Raw genomic sequence first — 27,928 nt, forward strand, 5'->3', positions numbered from 1 at the left:
ATTTTTTTTTGGTGTATTTTTTTATTTACATTTCAAATGTTATCCCCTTTCCAGGTTTCCTGTCTATAAACACCCTATCCCATACCCCATCCCCCCATGCGCCTTGTATGAGGGTGTTCCCCCACCCAGCCACACACCCTTTCCCTGCCCTGCCCTGACAATCCCCTCCACTGGGGGATTAGCAGGACCAAGGGCTGGCCAGGAATTTGACCTAAAATTAGCTGATGAATTTTCTAAAAAAAAAGTGAAGGATTAGTGAACAAAATTTTTATAGAAAATGCTAACAGTGAATATCAGTCTTTGCATAAATATTTACCTCAAAGTTTCCTTGTGAAAAGCATTTACATCTTTGTTAACTCTGGTTACTTGAGAAAATAATAACACCTAAAACTTATAATAGCCTTCATATCTGCTTGCTCAAGATAAATAATAGCTATAAAAAAGAATCACTTAACTGTGATCCAGGGATGGGAGCACATGTTTGTAATCGCAGTATTTATAAGACTGAAGGAAGAGGATCATGAGTTTGAAGTCAGTTTGGGATGCAGAGTGAGATCATATTAAAACCCCTGCCCCATTTCTTTCTTTAGGTCACTACTAATGAAAATCTCAATTGAACATTTTTCTGGGGGCTTTTAATCATTAAATTAAGCACATTATTTGTTTTATATTAGTAGAATTTATGAATGCTTAGCTTAATTTACCCCTCAATCTGTGTGTTTTTGTGTGGGTGTGTATGTGCATGTGTATGTTCACTCTGTTTTGTTCTTCTAGGGATAAACCAAGGACTTGACATAGGTTAGATAAGCACTGTAATCACTTAGCCATAAGATTTTCTTCTTAAGACAGGAAATTAAGATTTGCATTTGCCTAGAGATTATTTCTATGTGAATTTTATTTCTTTGGACTCCTTTCAGGGGAGGGGAGAATTAATTGCCCTTAACTGTTAAACTGTAAGTATTTTAGGCCCTTGTGAATTTTGGAGAAATAATCTTCCATGGGAAGAGCACACGATTACCCACTACTAGATAGCCTTGAAAACATGCATCCAAGCAAAACTATATGGATTACAAAGGTTGTACTTAGAATTATGTTTGTGTGTATGTATCTTTGTATGTAACAACATTAATTTTTTTAAAGGCCATGATTAAGCTGGGCATGTGGCTCATGCCTTTAATTCCAGCACTCAAGAGGCAAGAGTCAGGTGGAGGACAGCCAGGACTAAACAGAGAAACCCTGTCTTGAAAAACAACAGCAACAACAACAAAAATAAATAAAAAAGAGGCCATGAATTTGGAAGAGAGCAGGGGATGGGGCGGGCTTAAGAAGGGGGAAAAGGAGGGAGGAAATGGTGTAATTATAATCTTAAGAAATAATTTTTAAGTATTTAAGTATATTTAACCTTCAGTTTTGTAGAACTTTATGTTGATTAGACTTAGTTTGAATCAGCAACTTACAGTTGTTATTATCGCTCTTAAATAACTGCATTTCTTAAAAGACAGGCAAAATGCTACCTGGGTTTCAATTAATGTTTTATAGTAATAATGCTATTATTATATCTCTTCTATTGAGAAATGGTAGAAATAAAGCTGATAAATAATTTACTGTAAGCAGCATATGATTTCTGAGGGGTTTAGGATTTAGCTCCTATCATGATTGATGAAGAGTCACTTTTACCTGGTTTGCAGAAGGGAGCTTAGGGATAAAGAATCAGAATTGACTACTCAAAGTAATTGACTCATATTACAGAAGATTTAATTCTGTAATTTAAGGAATTCTTTTACTGTATTTGTGTCACTGTGAGTGTGACTTAACAAAAAATTTGAAGGATCTTTGAGTAAAAACAGGGAAACTTTTGTATAGTTTTCGATTGACAGACACATAGAATTTTAATATATTAACTACGACAGACAAGAACTTTTTAGTTCCTAGCAAATAGGCAGACTACTGACTGTCCAAAGATCATTGAGCAAATAAATGCCTTTTCTAAGAAGTTGCCTCCCTTATTCTGAGAGTGGAACTACTTCTGGGAATGTGCTAGATAAGATAAATAACATGTTATAAACACTGCTTAATCTTTGGCTCCATGCTCAGTTTCACAGCTAACACTTAGTGCTTATTTAAAGCATTCTTTAACATACAGTTCAAGATTTATTTAGGTCACTATAGACAGGTGCTTTCTTTCAGTCTTTCTCAGGAAGAAAAGCTGTAGATGTTAAAATTAAAGGTTTAGGTTTGAATTCTACCATAGCATGTTAGTTTCCTTACTTAATACAATGTGAATATTGCCAAGGCTTATTGATAGTTATAGGCCTGCCATAAAATGAATTGTCATAAACTTCCTCTGCTTTATCATTTTGTTCATTAGCATTTAGACATTGAAAAGACCTGAAACTGGAAGGGGTTTTAACATACATTAGCTATCTTGTTTCAGGGGTGTGTCTGACTCAGAAGTTCTAGGGCAGATCCAGATATACCCACTTCTAGCAAGTTCCCAGGTAGTGTTGCTGCATCTAGTTAAGAGGAACTTCACTTTGAAAACTAGTTTATCAGAATTCGGAGAATTTTCATGGCTTCTCAATACAAACCATTAGTGCTTGAAATCAAATTACTGTCGTCTCTAATTACTGTCAGAATGCATTTGAGCTTTTGTGTGTCAAAGAACTATGTTCACTTGGAGAAATATGTTTGCATTGTTCTTTTATTGTTTCTGTTCTTATTTTAGACAGGTAACTACTCCATGCCAGTCTACTTTATTATAGATTAAGCAAAGGTACTTCTCATGTCATTTCAAGAGTGAAATCAGATTAGATGACATTGTCTTCACTCATTTCACTTTAAAGTCCAGGTTTCTTTCTGCCTTCTTACCTTCTTGATAAAGCTACACATACTTGATCATGACCAGTTGCTAAAGAATAAGAAAAACCTGGGAAGAAAAGCAGCTGGTAGGAGCCAGGTGGGATGAAGTAGATCATCATGGAAAGGCACACTACCTAATGTAGCATGGTTACTTTGACTTCTGCTCTTTCTGTGACTAGAACTATAATTAACTTTATTTAAACATTAAATTCAGGGCTAAGCATCTAGCTCATTAGTTCTTATCTTTCAACATCCTGTATTTTTGTTCATTGTCTTTGTTAAAACTTTTAACTTGTTAATGAATGCTAATCAAGAATTTTTTTTCCCCTAAAAGATGTTGCCCATAATTGAAAATTAACTTTTGGCTTCATTTTGCACTTCTAGTTTACAATAATAGCTTAAAGCAAGAAGACTCTGAGCGTTTCATTTTTCTCAGTATTTCTGATAGTAATTATAGCACTTGATTTAAAATGGACTTCAGTTTGAGGGAGTGAGTGAGTGTGTGTGTGTGTGTGTGTGTGTGTGTCTGTGTCTACCACCTCATAATCGAAAGCACGTGGTTTACTCTTACACTGTATTTATTCTAACACTACATTTTAGGGGTAGATAAACCATATGAACAGATTGCAAAAAAGACAAACTATTCCCTTGAGGAGCTTAGAATTTGAAACTGTTTATTTCTGGCTGTATAGTAAAAAGGAATCAAGGTATAAATCAAGAAAAACAGAAGGGAAAAATATTTTTCTTCATCATTTTAAAGAAAACAATCTCTGGCCTGAGCACCACAGAGAACATTTACCTCATTTGAAACTACACTTAAGACAACAGTGTTAGTATCTTGATTATAAATCTGGCCATTTAAATGGTGATTCCCAAAACCTAAGTTTTTAACAGAATCACCCAGAGGGGTTATTAAAATACATTAGCTGTTCTCATTCTAGGAGAGTCTGACTCAGTAGTTCTAGGGCAGATCCAGATATAGCCACTTCTAGCAAGTTCCCAGGTAGTGTTGATGCAGTGTTAACCAGTTAATACTGGTTAAAAGGAACTTCACTTGGAAAACTAATTTATCTGAATTCAGAGAATTTTCATTGCTTCCTAATACAAGCCCTTGGTGTTTGAAATCAGATTATCTCTAATTCCTGTCAGAATTGTATTTGAGCTCTTACGTGTCAAGGTACTATTTACTTCTTCTCTAAAGATAATGGAACTTCCCGCAAGAACCTCAATCTAATAAAATCAACCATAGTTCTCTTAGTATAGTAAAAACAATTACTACCTTGTGTTGACCACTCATTGTGCCAGGAACTATGCAAAATAGTATTTAAACTCATTTAATCCTCAGAGGCTTAGGACATAAAATGCCTATTGGAGGTAGGAAAAAAAAAAGATGTATAAACTGATTTCCCATAATTCACAGTGAGTTTGTTAAGGATCAGGAATTTAGTATGGTGCTATGGTATCTTCCTACACTATTTAAAATTAAAAGTATACATATTGCTGGGCTAGGAGAGGGATAGAATACTTGACTATATACTATAGGACAACAAAGGGTAGCACAAAAAGAGATGGCCCTGTGCACCTTAAAGAACAAGTGAAAGCCACATAAATTGGAACTACAGGTATCTCGGTCCAGAAGCAGTTTCTGCAAAGTGAAGGAAACATGAGAACACATGTGTATCAGATTGGAAATATTACCTAAGACCGAAATTCTTAAAAAGGATTAGAGGCCATCTACACAGAGGTCAAAGTCATGAAGAATTTCATATACTAAGCCATTTTAAAAGTAGGATTGGTTGCTATGTGTGATGGTATATACCTTTGACAACAACACTGGGAAGCCAGCAGCAGATAGATCTCGAGTTTGAGGCCAGCCTGGTTCACATAGTTTCAGGTCAGCAAGGGCTACATAGTAAGACCCTGTAAACCGCCCCCTCCCAATAGGATTGGAGTTTTGTTTAGTTTTGTTTATTCTTCTGTAACTTTTCATTCACTATAAGGTAGTGGTTCTCAAAATAGTCAGGTAACAGGCTCAGCATTTTCTGGGAACTTGTTAGAAGTGTGGTTTAGAGCTCAGCAGTCTGTTTATGCTAGACCCCACCCTAGATGACTGGTGCATACTAGTTTGAGAAGCTATACTTATTATAAATTGTTGACTATTATTAAAATAGTAAGTGTATTTGTGATTTAATTTTATTTAGAATACAGTGCTCAACAAAATTGAAATGTTGAGACCCAATAAACTACTTTTCTTTAACATGATCTTTCTATAGCTTGTAAATTCATTTCTTTTTTGCTGCAATGAGATCAAAGTCAGGACAAGAATTTGTTAGGTCAGCATTCAAAGTGTAGCTTAAAAACATTATTGACTTGTTTTAATTGTCAAGAAAGAGAAATAATAAACTCCTTTTTAAATTTTTAAGCTGTTAATGTATAAAACTGGTATTATAGTTAACATTTTAAAATACTTTATTAAGCCACATCTATCAAAGGAATAGGATGTTTTCACACTATGAAATGACTTAAAGTTAACAGTCTTAATTAGTAGAAAATATAAACTAGGATTCTCAAGCAAGTGCTAGTTTAAATGCCTGTCACCATCTTTATTTGTGGTGATTTTTTTTTTTATACTAAAGCCTTACAGATTATACGGTTGGTCAGTAATTTAGTTACATGTAATCTTATTTTACTTTGCGCATATTTCTCCAGTAATTGAAAGCTCAGTGTTGCTTAAAGTATGCAGTACCCTTTCTTAGCAGCAGCAAGAAGTTAACTGGTGGGGTTGGAGATTTGGCTCAGTAGTAGAGTGCTTGCCTAGCAAGCACAAGGCCCTGGGTCCCCAACTCCGAAAAAAAGAAAAAAGAAAAAAAAAAAAAAAAAGAAGTTAACTGGTACACTGTTAGTGTTCAAAAAGACACACAGCATTTTCTGTGTGTTGGCTGAAAGTACCAAAGAGGCAAGTCCACTGAAGCTTAGGAACTGACCCCATTCATTTTACAGATAGGGAAACTGAGGTCCAGGGACATTAAGTAAATGAATGAGTAGCAGAAACTGGCATGATAGCCAGGCCTACTTGCATTGTATCTAAAAGGTACATGGAAAGAATAGTTCTGAACCTCAACCTGGCAAAATACTAATAGCCCATACCATTCAAAGTAAAATAGTTTCAGAAAGTTTTAAATCCCAAATTCTTGACAAGTAAATATACTTTGTAAGTAATATTTAGTAATGTCTTACTCCAAAATTATATTTAAAGACCTCATGTTAACTCAAAGAAGTATCAGGTTTTTTTTACAAGACTATTTTGATACAAAAATTTTAATTATGTCTTTCAAAAGTCTACAAAAATACCAACAAAAGTATGCATAGATTCTTGGTACATTTATTACTTAAACGATGGGAGAATATAAATCATAAAGAACAATTATTTAATCTTCTGTGTGATATAAATGCTTAGGTTGTATTTGAACTTGGGATATCTACTTAGTAGCCAGACAACTGAATTATTTTCAGGAAAAACACATGCTTTTCTTAGGTGATATCTGCCAGCAAGTAACCTATAATCTACCAGAATATTGAATTCCATTTTAATCAGCTTATCCAAAATCCTCAAGTTCTTTTTAGAAGCCCTTCTTACATACTTAAAAACCAGATGTTAAAATATAAAATTGATAGAAGTCATTATCTAAATTTTAGTATATTAAAACCACCCAAAAGAAACTCCTAATTAAAATTGGAGTAAGTTTTAAAGTGACATATTTATGTCATAGACAAATTATAAATAGTGGGACTATAAAGGATTTTAGAAGACAGCCATGTACTAAAGATCCTCATGTTAAAAAGTTATATTGAATTATAAAAATATAGTTAATAAATCATATTTAAAGTCATCACATTTAGTATTGGGTAAACGCAAATATTTTTTACATTATTTTAAGAATTGGAAGGACGGTTAAAGTTTTGAGAATAATTTAATGAAATATTCTAATTTTTTCCAGTGCATCTGGGGGCGGTGTTGTAGCCATTGACAACAAAATAGAACAAGCAATGGTAAGTAGGTTCCCAGTTGTCTTTTCACTTCACTTGGTCAGACTGACGGAATCTCCTAAGTCCAGATAGCAGAAAACTAATTTCTTTAAGCCAAAAGTTGCCTATTACAGTATCAAAATTTAGAAAGTGCTAGAACATGGAGAGCTTCTAATCCACACATACTAGTTGTCCTTCCATCTGATCATGTCATACTTTGTGCAACACCATGGATCCAGACCATAAGAGGGAAACACATACATAATTCAGTGCAGTGTGCTTTTCATCTGAAAGGCTATGTGGCACTGCAGTCTCTAAAATACTCCTGTAACTAGTTTATTATCAGATAGCTCTGCATTGGAATATCCCAATGCCAATTACTTCTCTGTTGTCTTTATCCTGTACTTTAAAATGCTCACTCTAAACTTTGGGAGCACTTTCTGTACTAGCTGAGAAAGAGACTTTTTCTACTCCATCTCCCACAGGCCCTGTTTAGATATCACAGAAACATTAAAAAGCAAGAGGAGAAAACTGCTTTTAAAAAACAAAAATATAGAAACCATTTAGCGTTTATAAGGCCAGATAGCCTAGAACAAAGTAGCTCTTAACTCTTCTCAACTCTTTTTTGATGTTCCTAATTTTGTTCTTCACAGGATCTGGTGAAAAGCCATTTGATGTATGCAGTAAGAGAAGAAGTGGAAGTTCTAAAGGAGCAGATAAAAGAATTAGTGGAAAGAAACTCTTTACTTGAACGAGAAAATGCACTGTTAAAATCTCTTTCAAACAATGATCAGTTGTCCCAACTCCCAGCCCAACAGGCCAACCCTGGTAGCACTTCTCAACAACAAGCAATGATAGCACAGCCTCCTCAGCCAACGCAACCTCCACAGCAGCCGAATGTCTCCTCAGCATAAAGCTTTCCTAAGCCTCGCTAAGGAAAAACTGAAAGCAATCTTTCCTTGTGTGCCACTGGTGTTCTTTCCACTTTATAGAAAGCAAGTAGCCATGCTTCGGCTGTGTGCTTGGCCTTTTCAGTATTAGACAATCGTTCTACAGGAGCTTTCCCTCTCTAAGATGTCATGCAGCACTGTTGATGTCCACTTCTGTGTCATCAGTACACGAGGAGAATACTAGATGGGGTTTATTAAAGCAAGCAGAGTCTGCATTCTACATGTGCGCATGAGTGGGATCTTTAAAAGTTTTGGTGGCTCTCCTATGTTTCTTACCACCCATGGATGTACCTTGAGCCTTCCTGTCGCATTATAAATAACAGTTCATCTAAAGAGCCACTTTTCTTTCAATATCAGTAACATTTGCCTACATAAGTTTTCATTCATTTATTTTGTGTTTTATTTATTACAGGGCTGCTATTTTCATATTGTACATGAACAATGTCACAGAACTTTTTTAATTTTCTTGAATAATTATAAGTATCAGTAAAGGAATTGAACGACAGGATTACATTTAATAAATAAAAACGTTTAGGCAATAATTGAACAAAAGAATCCTGGCACATTTCTAACACTAATGGCAATTTACCGTTGGTATTTATTTTCAATAGTAAAGATCCAGCTTGAATGTAAATTTTGTATAGTTGTAAGTATGAAAAACACAGTGCACCTGTACAGGTAGTCACCAGTTATTGTGATATAATAATAATTGGGCTATTTTCATGAAGAAAACGTTGTTCATTTGTTTCTACTTTCTAATAGAAATTGCCACGATTCCTCTGCTTTTCAACATTTCGTATGACTTTTTTTTTTTTTTTTTTTTTTTCGGGTGGGAATAAAAAAAGCTGTGAAATTGTTCAACCTACTTTGTAACCAAAGAAGCAAAGCTGTGTAATGGAGTTTTGTTTTGTTTTATAATGCACATTCTTTATGTATTTTTATTTAGTGTTTTCTTGGTCACAATTTTCTTTGCTGTCTAGCATGATCTGCATGGCCTGTAATCTTTGAACCACTTTCGTACCTCATGTTTTTATCCAGCACTCTTATTGTACTGTGTACTAGTCTGTGAACAATGTCAAATAAAAAAGAGCGAACAGGTCGTATGGTGGAGCTGAGCTAGTGTACAATGCACCAGTTGTACAGAAACAAAAATGAAGTGAGCCATCTTTTGTTCATTTAAAATGGTGTTTTGAATTTCATATGCAGAAAACGTTTTGTTACATTGCAGATTTTAATGTATTTAATAAATGCAACATGCAGATTAAGTGCAGTGTATACTGAGTATTTAAATTAAAATGTACATTTCATAAATACAGTTTCAAGAGAAAGCATCATTTTGTGTATACTAACACATTAAGTGTATGTCAGAAATTGATGTAAAAATATATATTTTAACACATTTTCTGAAATTAAACTACAGTTTTGTTCAAATATTTGGCTCTATATGTGTTCAGAATTTGACTAGATTTGTATTTTCACAGTTCAAAATATTCCTTAAGTGAACACCCATGATGTTAATGACAATGATAGTTCTTAAATTTTCAAAGTAAAGTAATTTAAAGAACACAAGAATGGTGAGCAATATTTGTACTCAATATTCATATTATGTTAACAATATAAATAGGAAATCCTTGTCTACCAAAACTTTTACTTGAATTCAGAAAGGTGCCTGTAGAAATGAACATGTCCTGTATGGGTAGCCCACTAGCCAATTAAGTCTTAATTAACATGTCCTGTATGGGTAGCCCACTAGCTAATTAAGTCCTAATGAGAAACAGTAGTTGCTCTCCATGTTAGAAGAGGTTAAATGTTCTTTATCTATTTGAAATGTTCTAGCTTTGAACAAAAGACATAAAATTGAAACATACATGAGATTACCAAATATTTTATATTCTAGTTGTGCTACGAGAAATAATGTTCAGTAAGCAAAATTTTCATGTTAATTATTAATATTAGAAATACATTAAAGAATAGGTAAGTATGTTGACTTGAGTATGTAATAACCCTAAGGATTCAGAATGAGATTCTAGTAGAGCCACTGTGGGCAAGATAGGATGTGAAACTGCTGTTGGAATATAAACCTGAAGATTTCTCTCCATGCCCACTTCATTGCTAATAGTGTGGTACTTCATACAAAGAATATTAGAAAAGGGTTGCAAAAGGAGACAGTTAAGTGGTAGATGGCTGCCCAAGAATGCACAAGATCTTCTGTTTGTTTGATGCCTGGCACTTAAAAGAAAAAAAATGTTTTTGTGAAAAAAAAGAAATGAGTTTTTATTCTAGGGATAGAAAAACAAAATATAGTATCCACCAAGAAAATCATTACTATTCTAAGGTTAAAAAATGATGACAGCAATTGCTACTACTTGCATCTTTTTAAAGGGAGCAAAAATCCTAGAAAATGGTTAAAAAAAATCCTAAAGGATTGACTTCTAAAAAATGCAAATCATTTAAATCAGTTATAGCTTTTAAATAGTAGGGATTAATGTGATAAGGTGGGCTTTTCTGTATTCTCCAGAATGAAATCTGGCAGTGTATATTAAGAGCTTTGAATATTAATAAACAAGCTTAGTGGTGTGAGGCTTAAGGAGCAGTGTTCAAAAACTGCAGTCGTGTGCTTGCCCTATATAGTCATTCCTTCCCTGGGATACACAAGTTGTTATTGATTGCCTACCCTGTCCCCTATTTAAGTTGTGTAATGAAGTTTACATCTAAATCTGTTTCCCACTTTCATGAGGCACACTGAACTCCAGAGACAGGAACAAACGTGAACCAGGTATTGTGCTTTTATTTGGAAATATTTGAATTTGAATAATTTCCTAATTGGTTTGTTAATGATCTTCATTTAGATTAGGTCTTTGTTGGGGTTAGTCTCTGAATACTTAAGACTATCAACTAGTTGAAATTCCAATTTGTGAAGTAAGTCTTTTGGGAATGTCATCTACCTTTAATTTTCTGTGTCAGCCTATAGACCAGGTGCTAATACATAAGCTTTATGTTGGCTTAATTTTCTAAAAAGTACTGCATGTACAGTTGCAAACTAATTTTGCCCAAAGGAAATTCTTTTTAGGTAATGCTAATGTAATCTTAAGATCTAGCCAACAAAACAAAAAAGTGTAGGGAGTTGGAGAATTAAGCATTCTGATATTTTAACTGTTGGAGGAAACTATTTATCCCAGATGACAGGTCCTTTATAGTGGATGTGTTTCATTTCTCTTCAGTGATTCTGTTGAAAGGCGAAAGGCCAGTCCTCAGGCTTCACACTTGAATTGAGGCTACACAAACCAACCAGTAGGGTGAGACAAGAAATACAGTAAAGGATGGCTTTCTCAAGGGGTTCCTGAAACGGTGACATCTAATACTTGAAGGTCACAAGAGGAAGAGTGTGTTCCAAACACAAGAAAAGTCTGCTCAAAGTTCTGAAAGCATAAACGGGGCTCCTAAAGAGCACAGAATTTTGTGAGAGGGAAACTAGAAATAACTGCCTCATCAGTGTCGGTAGTTTGGCTTTATTAACAAGAATGGTTCAGTGAATGATGACTAGTGGGATAAGCTGAGTTCAGTTCATTGGAAGAGTGGTGGGTGGAAACAGGAGACTGTTTAGAAAAGTCCAGAAAAGTGGTGAGACAGCATTTCTGTGGGGCAAATTGAAATTTATTGAAGTTGAGAATTCGCAACCCTTTCTCAGTGAATATTCCACTTCCAGAATCAGCACTTTGTTCTTTGGTTCTTTGAGAAAAAAAGCACCTCAGCCAATACTTGTAAGTTTAGTCAGTCTCATGCCCAGGAACCATGCATCTCTACAAAATTAAGGTCTTTGTTTCCTGTTGAAGGAATTGCAAGAATTTGACCGAAGAGTGGGGCACACAGGAATTTGGTCACGCTATGGTTCTGTAGACTCAGCCCAATGGTAAACAATTGAATCTTCCTCTGATGACTTTGGTCACCATAATTCCACAGCCTTTCCAGTCCCTTGCTTCCTGAAGAGATAGTATGGATTCTGACTCCAGTGCAAGTACTGACATCTAAGAATAGGTTTTCCTTTAACATTGCCTTTCATTCGCTAACATAGGTCAGCCCTGCAGCCTTCTCTTCAATACTCTGCTAATGCAATAACAAACCTCTCCTGCCCTGCCTCAAGCCCCCTCCCAATAATTCATGTTTCAATTTTCTAATACTAATCTCTGATGTTTGCACCAATTGGCCCATCATTTGATCTTCCAGGGTACATCCCTGTCTCACAGTTTCATAACAGGTTACGAATTTCTCTATTTCAATCTTTTTCCATGTGCGTCTTTCCTATATATGTGAAGGGTTATTATACAAGAGTTCCCTTAGTGGTCTATATCAGTCTGATGTGTTCAAATGGAGGAATTGCTGAGTACTATAGAAAACAAGTTAAAGTTCACAGACTTGCACTTTTTCTTTTCTCTCTGTTTTAATGGAATTAAAAAATGAGCAGTCTTTGAGGGATTGGTGATTAGTGATGGCAAGATAAGCTGTTATTTTGTGATGGCACAGTCTACTTGGAAACTTACTTTGTTCAACATGATTGGATAGTGAGTTAGCTTTGTGGGTTTTGTTTTGTTTGTTTTTTCTTGCCAGGGAACCTGATAAATTAGGCAGTTTGGAGTGTTTCCTTACTGCCTTTCATAGATCCAGAGTCCATATGTTTACAGACTAGGACCTGCCCACAGAAGCCATAATGTTCCTCTGAAAGAAGGAAGGAAAAGAAATTGCTAAGTTTCAAAAGAGATTGGAGATTAAGACAAGCCAAATGATGCACTTCGGCTTTCCCATAATAAAATTTAAGGTTACTCGTAGTGCCAACTGTTTGCATGCTTTCATTATTTCCATAAAATAACCGTAAAGTGCTCTTGCCCACTGCAATTCAAAATGTCTTCCAGATCATAGTTTCTGTCATCTTGCAATTACTACATTGATAGATAAACCTGAAGACTGAAGAGAAGGAAACATCTCCCACACATGGCATATATAATACTAGGCCAGTGTCTAGTTCTAGCTCACTGAAAAAATATATAAATTCCCTTAATAAGGTAGTAGTCTTCACAGATAAATATGCTGATGTTTGAGGAAGTAATTTGGGCTTCATTTGTATTTTATTTCCTAGAAACGTTGAAAAGCAATTTAATTCTATCTTAACTGAGGTGCTTAACCCTATACTGAATGTTTGAGGACAGAAAGCTGTTTAGGACATGATTTATGCTCCCAACCCCAACCTCAGGATCTCCTCATCCAATGCGAAAGTAGAAGATGAAGTACCATGTTCCTTGTCCACAATGAATACGGTTTATAGACCTTGTTTGTTAGGTGGAAGGATCTCTAAGTCAGTAATAATTTGCTGTGTCATGTGAAATCTTTTGCCATTGCCAGGAAATAACTAAATCACCAAAAAGCTTTAGCATCAAATAATCCTTCTAGAAAGAGGAGACCAGACAAAAGAAGACTTTTCATGCCTATACTGAGCCTGGGAGGTCACCCCAAAAAAGAACTAATCTGAGAGAGACGTTTACACATTTTTAATACTCTCGGTTTGTAGATAATTGATCTAATTTAACCTAACTTGACTAGAATTTACATGTCATGAATTATATTGTCTCGTCTCATAAGCAACATGCATTTTGGCTGTTCTCATCAGCTATCATTCAATGAATGAAGTTAATAACTCAGGTACCTGATGCCAAAAAAGAATCTCTACTAGGACTGAGAATTCTGAGATAAATACAAGGCTATATGCTAGGTAAGTGGTAAGCCCTACAGTTCAGATCAGTAGGGAAAGAATGGCTTAGTCAACAGGCAGTATTGAAACTGTAACCTTTGAGGGTAAAGAAGGTAAGCTTAGCTCTCTCACAAAAATTAGAAATTCCAGCTGCACTAGAAGTGAGACTTCTACTTTCTGAAATTCAAATCTTTGATATGCATGAAAATGAATAGTTTTACAAGTAAAGTACAAAGAGATGCTCGGCCTCAGCAAAGCAAAGTGCACATGAAACACTATCTCAGATCCAGTTGGTGACTATTAGACACATAAGGATTAAGAGCTGACAAATGTGCAAAAACAGGAATCTGATGTAAAGTTTGCACAGTCACTTTTAAAGGCAGCTGGGTAATGTCCAGTAAAGTTGAAATTTTAGATGCCCTATGACCCAATGGATCCAATTTTTAATATCTACCCTAAAGAAACACACATATTCACAAGGCAGCTTCTACGAATATAAAATTGGAAAAATCAAAATCTACCAAGATAATGGAATATGCTAGATGCTATAAAATATTAGGTATCAGTGAACAAGAGTGAAGGACTGTATGCTGACAGTAGATCTCTAGGACGCAATGTTAAATTTGTTAAAGTTTGGGGGGAAATACATGTAATACACATGATACTGTTGACGTTTAAAAAAATGCCATACACAATACTGTATAGTGTACTTCTGCAAATAACTATCTGTGTACAATATAAATAGAGAGTTTGGAAGGATACTAACCAAGCTGTTTACAGTAGTTTGGCGGTGTGCGTTAGCTTAAAGTGTAATATTTGATGTTTGTGAATTTGCATTCATGTACTGTTTCTGTAGTAACATTAATAAATTAGAAATAAAATGAAATAGTGTTTTCTTCTTGTCTACTGCTAATATCTCCTCCAGCATTCTAGGTCTTGCCCTCAGCCTCCCCACTTGACTACTGTCTGCCATATTTTCCATCCTTCCCCCTGCCCCCACACCCTCCCCACTTCTTGTATATTACCCCTCTCCTCTGGATTATTCATGTAAATATATAATAAATAATAAAATGTAACTCTCCTCCCCTAACAAAGTCTTATTTCCCCCTCCTTCCCCCAGCTTTCTCTTTTGCTTTCCCTGCTCTCCTGGGCTGTCACAGTAGTGCCAACTGGCCTTGGTCCACAGAGCCACAGGAGCTGTTCTTGTCAAGGCCACCAATGTTCCTATGAGGCTAATCAACTACAGTGTTCTTGCTGGAATGCTATGCCTAATTTTTGATAATCATTTAATTGACATGAGATACCATTTTCCATTTCTTTCAATTTTCCTCACTGCCCTTACTTCTCATTTTCCTCTTCTATTTGTAGGAGTGTCTCTTAAAGCATATAGCATATCTTTTTATGTTTTTAAATCAATCTGTCTTTTAACAAGTAAATTAATCCATTCCCATGTATCATCATTGCTGGCACATCTGGACTATTTCCACCAAGTAATTTTGTGCTTTCTCTTTAAAATACTTTCTTGGAACTTCCTAGTTCTCCCTTCTCTTGGCTTAATCAACCAATAGTTGTTACTCATTCTCTACCCCTTTCATTATTGGAAAGTTACATATCCCATGTCCACTCACCCTAGTGCTTATTTTACCGTTATATTTAATCATTAATATATTAATTGTGGCGATCCCCAATCATATACAAAAGAAGTGTGTAGTAAATGTCCATGTACTCAACACCCAATTTAAACTATATCTGCTCATGGCCAATCTTCCATTACTAACATTTCTATCGACTACTCCCATGATCTAGATTACTTTGAGAAGAACCTGAGATGTCCCACACTTAACAGTCACAAATATATATATTGGTAACTATACCATTGCACGACCTCAAAATGAGCAATCTGTTTGTCTCACAGGAAATCTAGTCAGCATTCACTGATGGTCACATCTGCCTTCTGTCATGTTTATAGTTTGTTTGAATCTGGACCAAAGGAAAGACTGATGCCACATCTTAAATGGTTGTCATGCCTCAAAATCTCTTCATCTAAGGGTCCATGTGTCTGTCCCCAGCCCTTGAAGTCCTCTAGTGATCTGTGCTATTTTCCTGTGGCTATTCCTGGAGCTTGAGTTTTCCTGTTGCATTTCTGTAGAGTTCTCTATTTCTAAATCAGATCTCAAAGCTTCAAACTTATGTTTTGTCAGAATTGATTCAAACACCATGTTTGCTGTATGCTTCTGATTGCCTCCACTCTTGGGATGTTGCCATCACTGATCATTATTCCATGTGCCTATAAGTTCTGTTGCACTTTCTCTCACACTCGTGGGACACTCTGCTGAAGAGAAACTTGTCCTTGTTGACTGGAAAGTCACCCTGTTACCTAGTCATCCTAGAAAGATGGGGACTTTATCCCTTTTACTTCCAGTTTCAAGCTAATATATTGAGTTCTACAAATGAATAAAAATAAATATGTAAATAACTGATATTTTGCTCTATGGGAAAATGAAGGCAGTTCATTTGGAATTCCAACCCTCTGGTACTCTGTAGGGAGAAGCCAGGGAAGAACTAAAAACAAAAGTTGGCAATTGAAAAATGGTCTCAACTGCTGAGTCACAGAGTGACTTCTGAGTCCAGAGCATTTTGAAACAGGAGGATTGCCATGAGTTGAAGACTAGCCCAGATTACAGAATGGGACTCTATCTCAAAAAGAAAGGTAGGGGATGTGTGGTGGTTTGAATGAGATGTCCCCCATAACCTCTGGCATTTGAATATTTGGTCCCCAGTTGGTGGCACAATTTGGGGAGGTTTAGGAAATATGGCCTTGCTGGAGGAGGTACACCACTAAGGGAAGACTTTGACATTTCAGAAGTCTTAGACCATTTCCAATCGGGGATTTCTTAGCCTGTTGCTTGTGCTTCTGAGATGCGAGCTCTCCACTATTCCTGCCATTATGCCTACCTGTTGCCAAATTTTCCTGCTGTCATGGTGATGGGCTCTCATCTCTCTGGAACCCTAATCCCAAAGTCAACCCATTTTTCCTTCTATGAGTTGCGTTGCCTTGGTATTTTGTCACAGCAACAGAGAAGTAACTAGGAGAGGCTGAGAAGAAGTCCACATCCAGGCACAACTGACACTACTTTGAGAGTAACAGCAGCAGCTGGAGACAGCAGTGAAGCTGCCCAAGGACCTGGGAGTCACTACACAGACAAGTAGTCCACCCACACATGCCGAGATAACATATACAAACTCTTTCTTTCTTTCTTTCTTTCTTTCTTTCTTTCTTTCTTTTTTTTTTTTTTTTTTTTTTTTTTTTTTTTTTTTTTTGGAGCTGGGGACTGAACCCAGGGCCTTGCGCTTGCTAGGCAAGGGCTCTACCACTGAGCTAAATCCCCAACCCTATACAAACTATTTCTAATCAGGGCAATTCTTGTTCAGCAACATCAGTACCCATGGATTCTGTTGTGTTAGTTCAGCATGCCTCCACAAAGACCAATTTATCATCCTTTTGGACTTTTTCCAGACACAAGGAAAGTGACTCAGGTCAAGGACTTAGTGTTAGAGCATTAGCTTAATCTTGTGCAAGATTGTGCAAGAACCTAGGTTTGTGTAGTCCTCATCCACCATTCTTGTCATTGATTTCAACTCCCCATTCTGCCCCTAATAGCCAACTGTTGCTAAAACCGTCACTGACAAATTTTGAAAATGAGTCCCTTTATAGAATGAAAGTGGGACCCTTTTAGACCACCCTGTCCTATTCTCTAGAGAGAGTGAAGAAGTGGAGTTCCAAGCCCAAATCTTGGCTTTTACACAACTGATAACTTCCAGAACCTTCCCAGTTCAGCATTCAGTAATGGTTCTAATGCCAGCCGATCCATCCAGAAATGCAGCTTCCTGGAAGCATTCTCTTCTCAGATAATCACACCCTTGAACAAGCTTCTACCCCTCGGGTCCTGACTGCCATCCCGGGGTGGGGAGGCACAGGAACAAGAGACACGGCATCATGTCTGCGACTTCCAGATATTTAAAATGAACAGCTTAGACTCTGGGTAGGAGAGCATCAATACTTAAAGGCAGAAGCTGAACAATGAAAAGGCCCCTTCGCCCTCTGATAGCCCTCCATAACCACTGGCCTCAGAGTTGCAGTCTGAGAGCAGGGACTCTACTTTCACAGTTACAGTTGTCTATTCTGGCACTAATTGCTCAGATTAATGAAGGAGTAAATGAAGATTCTTATGAGCCTTGTACATTTTTTTTATTCTGAAGTTTTCTGATCATTAAGTATCACAGTAATAACTTACTCATAGGCTTCTTGTAGGACATGGCCCCTCATGCTGGCTTCTGCTTTTTTCTTTTTTTTCTTTTTTTTTTTTTTACCACTTTTCTCGACACCTGGTTAAAGCCATGATCTTTTTCATCACTTTTGACCAGAGGCTCTGGAGAAAGACTGGGAAATTTACAACCATTTTGACAAAAAAAAATTTTTCTCTTTACCCTTTTAGAACAGCACAACTACCCCACACCTTGGAACAGCAAGAATTTTTGCTCATTTGACAAGTATGGAGACATGTTTAGGAGCCTGCCATCAGCCCAAATTTTTGGATTGGAACAGAGGTACAACTAGAATCTATGAGACGTGGTATTCCATGTCTCTCCCACTGTGCTTACATGGGCTCAGGATCAAAGGGATAAACGCATATTTTCTGGAACAAACATTTTGAAGATGTATACCTGGCTTGTTGGGGTCATGACATCTATAAACCTCGGGTCTGTATTTAACAGCTGGCCATTCAGGATGAACAGAAAACGGATAACACATAACAACACACCCTCCCCCAAGCGGCTTTCTTCTGCTCTTTGAAATCAGTGCCGATTGCTCCTTTGTCAGGAATGTGGATCTTCAAGCCAAGTGTGTTAGCTCACACCTATATTCTCATCATTGAAATGCTCAGACAGGATTGCAAGTTGAGGCCAGGCTGATCTACCTAGTAAGTCTATGCCAGCCTGGGCTACATAATGAGCCCTTGTCTCAAAAAAAAAAAAGATTTTTAAAATATTTTAATAAGTTGTGCATACTCCTTTTTTTAAATGACAGTTTCACTACTTGTAAAAGAATCATCAGTACACCAAACAACACAGGACAGGCTCTTGAGCCCTACCAGGCAGCGATTGAGGTTAGAATAAATGTAGTCATCCACACAGTGCTTGTGAATTGCCCTATCACAAGGCCAGTAGCTGCTTCGTGTAAGTTACAAATAACAATTCACTCCTTTTTCATATACAGTTTAGTGTGACCTTTTAAGTATAAAGGGACAATTTTACTTAATATTTTTTCCTCCAAGGAATTGTTTGCAGTTTTATACTAGATCTAAGGAAGAAAACTAGGTCATGCTGCTAGGCTAAAAGACAGAAAAGTAGACAAAATATACTCATTAAATTGCTAAGAAATCTTAGAAAGATAACATCTCTGGATAAGACCCAGTCTGTGCGGAAAAAAAAAGTTGCTATTCAACAAAGGGGAAGGGACATATAATACAGAATCTCATGCCCTTCATAAGGACACATTTGCCAGGCCTGGTTGACATAGGGCTAAAATCCAGCTACTGAAGAGCCTAGGACAAGAGAGTCACAGCTTCAAGGTCTGCTTGGGCTACAAGATCTACCTAAACATCTTAACCAGACCTTATGTCAAGATCAAAAACAAACACACATGGGATGGGATACACCTCAGTAGCACAGTCCAGCATGAGTGACAAGCTCCTGGTCTTTATCCTTGGTCAGTCTCTCTCTCTCTCTCTCTCTCTCTCTCTCTCTCTCTCTCTCTCTCTCTCGCCTCCCTCCCTCTCTCCCTATTTCCCTCCCTCTCTCCCTCCCTCCCTCCCTACCTCACTCTCTCTCCTCCCTTCCATCTCCCCTACCTCCATGTACTGTGTTGTTTTGGTTTGCTTGTTTAAGTTAAAGTCTTGCTATGTACCCAAGACAGACCTCAAATTCTCTACAATCATCCTGTCTCAGCCTCCCCACATGTTAGGACTACAGGTATAACCACAGTATCCCACTTTGTGTAAGCTTTTCTTCTTCCACTCAGGCCCCATAACCTATAAATAGGGATTACTTCTAGAGACTTCCATAAATTCTAAGTCCACCTAACCAGAAGCGTCCAACCCAGGGCTTTGAGCCTTGCTCTGCTTCACAGCAGCCGGTACACACTATCTGACTGCTGTTAGCCCTGCCTGATAAGGCCTTCCTTTCAAATAAATTACTTAATCCCTTCTTAAATGCAATTTCCTTGTTACATTGTATTTATTTTGTGCTGACGTGGGAGGGGGGAGTGTCTTGCTGTTGGAGCAGTGTGCTCACAGAGGTCAGAAGTTCTGCCTAAGAAAAGGATTTCTTACCCACACAGTTAACCAAAACTGGTGCTTTCAATCATCCCTGTTCTGGAGCCCCAGACATTTTTGTACCACAGGGCAAGGCTACACAGTAAGATCAGGATGGGGAGTAAGGAAGAATGCATTCTGGTACAGATGTATGTCAAGAAGACCTAAGGGCTGTTTGGGTAAGAGGATACTTGCCTGGCCCCCTTTGCAAAGTCCTTGCATTCTGAATACCACAATTATAAAATTAACTCTGAAAATATACTTATGTAAAACACAAAAACCAAAGATGAGTTTATTTTTAAAAGATATGTTGACTCCTGCCTAGGAAGCAGTAGGCTAACTCCAGATCCTCAACTCTCCTGCCCCTCCCAGCTCTATAGAGGGATACCTGCTAAGGTCTCCCTTTCCTCTCTGATCTCATAACCAAGGAATCACAACAATCTTCTCTAATCTCCCTTCTCCCAAGACATCCCAGGATCCCAGGCTCCAATACTGGCAGGAAATCCACCAGGAATCCTTGAAAATCCACCAGGAGAGCAGGCCAGAGAAGCAGATAAGCTAACCTTTACCACCCACTGCTCACTTCTCTCCAACTCTTATCTTCCTTCCAGACTCATCACTAGCTCTGCAACATCCCTAGCTGCTACCCTCTTCCTAGCTCCTCTGCTGATATCTCCTGTGGCTCTCACATGCTTTCCCCTCACAATGTCCCTCCACCTCCTCATTGTCTTATCCCAGCCCACAACTCCAGGGGACACCCCTGCTCATCCGAAGGCTATCCCTGCTGGGGAGCAAGTGGGTAACTTGACTACATACCTTCACCTTGGCTCCTCCAGATCTATCGGACTCTTCAGGTTTGTCCCAAGCTCTACAGCAGTTCTTCTGGGGTGACCTCTCTTCACTCTCTGCTCCAATTCCAAGGAGACAAAGTTAGCAGATTCTGGTTGAACACGCTGCTCTCTTCCCTCCTGTGAATCCCCTCAGACCCACAGCCTATGCCCATTCCCAGGTGTCAGCACCCAATAGCCAGAAGCACATTTTACCTGGAACTGCAAGAGGCCACAGGATCCACAGAAGTTCCTAGCAGGCAGTGTGTACCTATTATACTCTTCTGAAAAATCAGAGAGGGAACAGAAACCCAGGAAGAAAACACTCACCCAACAAAGACAAGACCAGGTTATCAGCACCTAGGACTATATAATCTTCCTAATCCCAGATGGCTAGACACAAACACAAAAACACAATCAATAACACACAGGACAGCATGCTTCCTCTACTAGAGCCCAGAAACCCTTCCGAGTAGGATTGAATGTGCCAACATAGATAAAGCACAAGAAAAAGACCTTTAAACAGGCTTTGTGAACATGATGAAGTCTTTAAAGAGGAAATTAATAAAACCCATAAAGAAATTGATGAAAACACAAACACTGGAAGGAAATGAAGAAAACTGCTAAAGAAATCCAGGAAAACACCAAGAATGGACAGAAGTGAATAAAACTGTTAAAGATCTGAAAATGGAAATAGACTCTATAAAGAAAACCCAAACTGAGGGGATTCTGGAAATGAAAATTTCCACAATTCAAACAGGAACTATGGAGAGAAGGTTCACCAACAAAATACAAGATGGAAGAGAGAATCTCAGGCATTGAAGACACAATAGAAAAGATGGATATGTCAACAAAAGAAAATGTTAAGATAAAAACTTCTGGTACAAAAACATCCAGAAAATCTGGGCCACTATGAAAAGATCAAATCTAAGAAATAGGGTTAGAGGAAGGATAAGAAACACATGTCAAAGGCACAGAAAATATTTTCAACAAAATTATAGACAAAAATTTCCCTGACTTCTGCCAGAGACATCTATAAAGGTTCAGAAAGCACACAGAACATCAAATAGACTAGACCAGAAAACAAAGTCCCCTCGGCACATAATAATCAAAACACTGAGTACAAAGAACAAAGAATAATAAAAGCTGTGAGGGGAAAAAGACCAACTAGCATATAAAGGCAGACCCATCAGAATTAAATCTGACTTCTCAGTGGAGACACTAAAAACCAGGAGAGCCTAGACAGATGTGTTGTAGACACTAAGGGAAAATAAATGCCCCCCAGACTTCTATGCCCTGAAAAAACACTCAGTTACCATAGATGGAAAAAGTAAAACACTCCATGATAGAACCAAATTGAAGCAAAATCTACAAATTCAGCCTTACAGAAGGTACTCTAAGGAAAACCTGAAAGTTAACTACAACCATGAAAGAAGAGGACATAAATAATCTCAGACAAGCAAAGTCAAAAGAAGGGACACAGGGACACACGGACACACACACACCCTAACACCAACACCAATAACAAAATAACAGGAATCAGCAATCATTGATCATTAATATCTCTCACTATCAATGATCTCAATTCCCCCAATAAAAAAACACTGGATGAAATAATAGGATCCACCCTTCTGCTGCATCCAGGAGACAAACCTAAACATTTAGGATAGACATCACCTCAGGGTAAGGGGTTGGGGAAAGAACTTAAAAATCGGTCTGATGTGTCCATTCTAGTATCTACCAACATGGACTTCATACAATTCAAAAGGCATAGGAAAGGATGCAACATACTCTTCAAGGGAAAAATCCACCAAGATGTTGCAATTCATAGCACCTATTCTTTAAGCAAAATGGCACCAACATTTGCAAAAGAACCACTACTGTGGCTTAAATCACATATTGACCATCAAACACTGATCGTGGGAGACTTCAATAGCCACACTCTCACCAATAGACAGATGGTCCAACAAAAACTAAACACTGGAGTGAATACATAGTACAAACCAGATGAACCTAAAGATATTTACAGACAAGTTCAGCCAAACACAAGATGATATACCTGCTTCTCCCCATATCATAGAACTTTCACAGTCAAACAGAAGGCAAATCTCAAACAGATACAAGAAAATTAAAATAACACTCAGCATTCTATTGGACCACCAGAGTATAAAGACACATCAACGACAACAGAAACAGAAACCTTACAGACTCATGGAAACTGAAATACTCTCAACAGAATGAAAGTGGACTGAGACAGAAATTAAGAAAAACCAATTAGACTGTCTAGAATTGAATGAAAATGAACACATATGTCCCCATTGGAAACAATGAAAGAGATTCTAAAGTGATTCTAAGTCCATAGCACTAAGTGCCTACATAAAACACTAGAGACAGCTCATGCTAGCAACTTAACAAACAGCACACCTGAAAGCCTAGAACAGAAAGAAGACATCATGCTCAAAATGAGTAGATGACAAGAAAGAATCAAATTCAGGGCTGAAATTAATAAAATAGAAACATCAGATAAAACTATAATCAGCAAAACAAAGGCCGGTTCATTGAGAAAAGTCAATAGGATTGACAAACCCATATCCAAATAAACTAAAGGACAGAGAGAAAGAATACCCAAATTAACAAAATTACAAGTGAAAAGGGGAACATAACAGAAATTTAGGAAATGCAGAGAATCCTAAGGACTCCCTTTAAAAACTTGGGGTTGGGGATTTAGCTCAGTGGTAGAGCTCTTGCCTAGCAAGCGCAAGGCCCTGGGTTCGGTCCCCAGCTCCGAAAAAAAGAAAAGAAAAGAAAAAAAAACTTGTCCTCCACCAAACTGGAAAATCTAAAACAAATGGATTACTTCTAGAGAGGTACCACTTATTAAACCTACATCAAGATCAGATAAGCATGTTAGGTACACTCATAAATGAAATAGAACAGTCATTAAAAGTGTCCCAAACATAAAAAGCTCAGGGCCAGGAGCTGGAGAGATGGCTCACCATTAAGAGCTCTAACTGCTTTTTCAGAGGACCAGGGTTCAATTCTCAGCATCTGTAATTCCAGTTCCAGGAGATCTGACATGTTCTTCTTCCCTCCACAGGCAGCAAGCCAGCACTCACGTGGTACACAAACACTCACACATAGAAAATAAATAATGAGATTTAAAAGCCCAGGGTGAGACTGTTTTAGCATCAAATTCTACCAGGCTTTCAAAGAAGAGTTAACACCAATGTTCAATTATTCCACAAAACAGAGAAAGAACGAACACTGCCCAATTTAATGAGGCCAGAGTTACCCTGATACCCACAACTCATAAAGACCCAACAAAGGAAGACAATTACAGACAAGTTACCCTCGTGAACACAGATGCAAAAAATGCTCAATAAAACACTTGCAAACCAAGAACACAAGAAAAAGATCATCCAACATGATCAAGTAGACTTATCCCAGAGATGCAGGGATGGTTCAATACACAAAAATCAATAAATGCACTCCTCCATATAAACAAATTGAAAGTAAAAACATGATCATCTCATTAGATGCTCAAAAGCTCTTTGCCCAAATCCAAGACCCTTTATGGTAAAAGTCCTAGAGAGAGTAAATACACAATGGACATGCCTCAACATAATAACAGTTCACAGAAAGCCCATAGCCAACACCAACTTATTTGAAGAGAAACGTTATGCAATTCCACTAAAATCAGTCACAGAAGTCAAGACCACAGTTGGGGAACTGTGCTAGAACTTCTTACCACTCTATGCTAGAACATTGATAGGCTTCACGAGGTATTTTTAAGGGCTCAGTTAAATGATATATAGAAATGTGGTTCTGTAGACTATAAACACAGAACAGTTGTTGAAATGATGGGAGAGTGTTTCATCTCCTCTTACTCCCCTAGTATTTACTGAATTAAAAGCAGACAAGCAAAACTTTTGGGAAGACTATCCTAGATTTAAGAGTAGGAGTTAAAAGTCATTTGCATGCAAACACAAATTAGATCCCCAGAGCCTGCAAGGTGGACCAACACTGAATGGTCCTCTGACCACCCTGCCTGACCTCACAGACATAATATACGTAAATTAATATTTAAGAGTTTTGAGTTTGATATCAAAACAGTGAGCTCAAGAGTTAAATCTCATTGTATTAGTGTTCGTTATCTCGTTCTATATATCAATTGTATATTAAACTATTGGAGAACCAGAAGCTTGCAAAGAATGCCAGAAAGCTGAAGGGGACAAATTTCTCATGGGATAGTAGAAGAAAAAACTCTTATAAACATCACCTCTCAACAAAAAAGTCATTGGCCAATGAGCTGAGGCAGGAAATGGGTGGGACACTGGCAGGAAGAGAGAGGATTCTGGGAAATAGAGTTTAAAGGAAAGGGAGGTAAAACATATCTGAACTAGGTTTAGAATGGAGAAAGATGCCAAGGAGATTGGAGCAAGGTGCAGAAGATGCAAAGGACGGAAGGAGAGGTAACTAATCATGTGGGAAACACAATAAGTTACCAGCTAGTCAGGGAAGGAGTCAACGCTTTTCACCTATGTAGGATTAGTAGGGTCCCTCGTCCACTCTGCTGCGAAGTTTGGCGCTTACCCCATGCTGCTTACCCCACAATGGGCGGGCGTCCGGCTGTGGGAAGCCTCCGGACACCACTCTGGGGTAGGGGAAGCACCGGGTCTGAGCGCGGGACACAGCCGGAACTGGCTCCGTGGTCCCTAGGCCTGCAAGGAGGCCGGGGACATAGGTTCTCAGGCTCTTGAGCATCCAGGCATCCAGGCACCACTGAGATGCTGTGAAAAAGCTGGGAACCGAGTGGGGGCCCACGGGGCTGGATCTAGCCTAGGACCCAGGGGAAAAGAGGGAGCTGTAGTTGTTCCCGGAGTCCTTGGCTGGGCAGGGTGTGTGTGTGTGTGTGTGTGTGTGTGTGTGTGTGTGTGTGTGTGTGTGTGTGAGCTTGGTGGCAGCTGCCACCTGGAGCGCATGGAGGTCTTCTGCAGGAGATTAGGTGGCAGCCCAGTAGGTGAAGAGCTTCTCTATGACTCCCCATGGGGGGTCCCATGAAAAGAGGTAGCTCATGGTTTCAAGACATTTATTTTAATGGCGGAAAATGGATGAGTAAAACTGTACCCCACCTGAGATTAAGTACCTTTTGCAAGGAGGAGTGTCTGGGAAGGGAAATTCATTGGCTAAACCTCTAGGCCTTTAGGTACCTCTTTATAATGGAGATCTGTCTTGAACCTACATGACCTGTGGTCACTGTCCTCTACCTGCGAAGCAGCTTGGGATGTTGCCCTTATGTGACTGATGGTCACAAATCTATGGAGGGCTGCTGGCCAGTGACCATCCTGGTTTCCTGGGAGCTTAGGGAAGTGTCTACATCCCTTTCAGGGTCACCTGAGGTTTCAAACCTCAGCTCAACCAGTCTTTCACTGCCCCACACACCTAGACATTTAATAATAAATTATTAGCTCCAAGACGTCATTCTGGGAGCAGGAGCTGAGTAGAAAAAAAAACCGTTGTGTTTTATTTTTGTTTCTTATTTGTTTGTCTTGTATAGGACTGTGTTAGAAAATGATCACACCTGAGAAAACATATTTACATCTTTCTCAGGTATCCTATCTTAAAACTGCCACTGAGCAGATGTGAACATTAGATGTTTGTGGTATTACTAAACACTCAAGCAGCTTACCCCCTGAGGATCTAAAGCTGAAAGAAGTATTTTAAATTAAAAGAAATCTGGTAGTTCAAAATTAATATCAGAATATTAAAAGTGATATGATTATACATTTACATGTTTAAAAATAAATGGTTGTGCCTTCTGGTCTGCTTCCCCACCCAGGCCAGATCATCTGGCCTAATACCCTCCCCATACCCTATAGTCTGTGTGCCTCCCAGGAGGTCTGCAGTAACCAGGGATACAGGAGGGCCAGCCTAACCAGAGACAGCATCACCTGCCTCCAAGGAGACTGGCTCTAATCAGAGGCATCCAGGCCAGTTAACAGGAGAGATAATCAGATGGCCAGAAGCAAGCACAAGATCATAAGTGACAGAACCCAGTGCATCACCATCAGAAGCCCTGAATACCCTAACACACCTGTAAAACAAGATAATGACCTAAAATCCTATCTCATGAAGGCCTTTAAGACAGTATAAATAACTCTTTTAAAGAAATGTCGGAAAACATAGGCAAACAGTTAGAAGACCTTAAAGGAAAAATAAATAAACACCTTAAACAAATACAATCAAGCAGGTGAAGGAATTGAACAAAACGGTCCAAGAAATAAAAATGGAAATAGAAACAATCAAACACAACAACAAAAACAAAAACCCTCAAATGGAGGAAAACCAGGAGATGGACAACTTAGGAAAGAGATCAGGAGCTACAGATGCAAGCATCACCACCCGAATACCAGAGATAGAAGGGAGAATCTGAGGTGTGGAAGATATTGATATCCAGACCCTAAGAGAACCCAAATGCCAGCCCAGGATATATACCCAGCAAAACTCTCAATCACCATATATGGAGGAAACCAATATATTCCATGACAAAACCAAATTTAAACAATATCTTTTACTAACCCAACCCTACAGAGGATACTGGAAGGAAATCTCCAACACGAAGAGGTTAACTACACCCAAGAAAATACAAGAAATTAAATATTTCACAACAAACCCAAAAGAAGAGAAACACACACACACACACACACACACACACACACACACACACACAATACCACCTCCATACAGAAATGAAAAGGTCTAACAATCATCTGTCTTTAATATCTCTCAATATCAATGGACTCAATCCCCTCAATAAAAAGACCAGGCCAACAGATTTGATATGTAAACAGGATCCAGCATTTGGCTGCATACAGAAAACACACCTCAGTGACAAAAACAGACACTACCTCAGAGTAAAAGGCTGAAATTTTTTTCCCAAGCAAATGGTTCCAAGAAACAAGCTGGCATTGCCATTCTAATATCCAATAAAATAGACGTTCAAACAAAAGTTAACAAAAGAGATGGAGAAGGACATTACATACTCATCAAAGGAAAAATCTATCAAGATGAACTCTCAATTCTGAACATCTGTGCCCCAAATGCAAGGGCACCCACCTTTGTAAAAGGAATTTTACTAAAGCTCAAAACATA

General features: G+C 38.1%; 1 protein-coding gene across 3 annotated transcripts in view; it reads left to right on the top strand.

Moving 5' to 3' along the window:
• Positions 1 to 14,461, top strand: part of Tsc22d2 (TSC22 domain family, member 2) — a 51,171-nt gene extending 36,710 nt beyond the window's left edge. The window contains exons 2-3 of one of the 3 annotated variants that reach the window (XM_006232386.4): positions 6,858 to 6,909; positions 7,539 to 14,461. In XM_006232386.4, the coding sequence (XP_006232448.1) occupies positions 6,858 to 6,909; positions 7,539 to 7,799 (313 nt within the window). In that variant the 3' untranslated portion in view covers positions 7,800 to 14,461. Of the gene's footprint in view, positions 1 to 6,857; positions 6,912 to 7,538 lie in introns of those variants that run through there. The other 2 variants (NM_001191960.1, XR_001836486.3) reach the window with 2 other exon arrangements.
• The last annotated feature ends 13,467 nt before the right edge of the window (positions 14,462 to 27,928 follow it).

This window comes from Rattus norvegicus, chromosome 2, assembly GCF_036323735.1.
Source record: "Rattus norvegicus strain BN/NHsdMcwi chromosome 2, GRCr8, whole genome shotgun sequence".
NCBI lineage: Eukaryota > Metazoa > Chordata > Mammalia > Rodentia > Muridae > Rattus > Rattus norvegicus.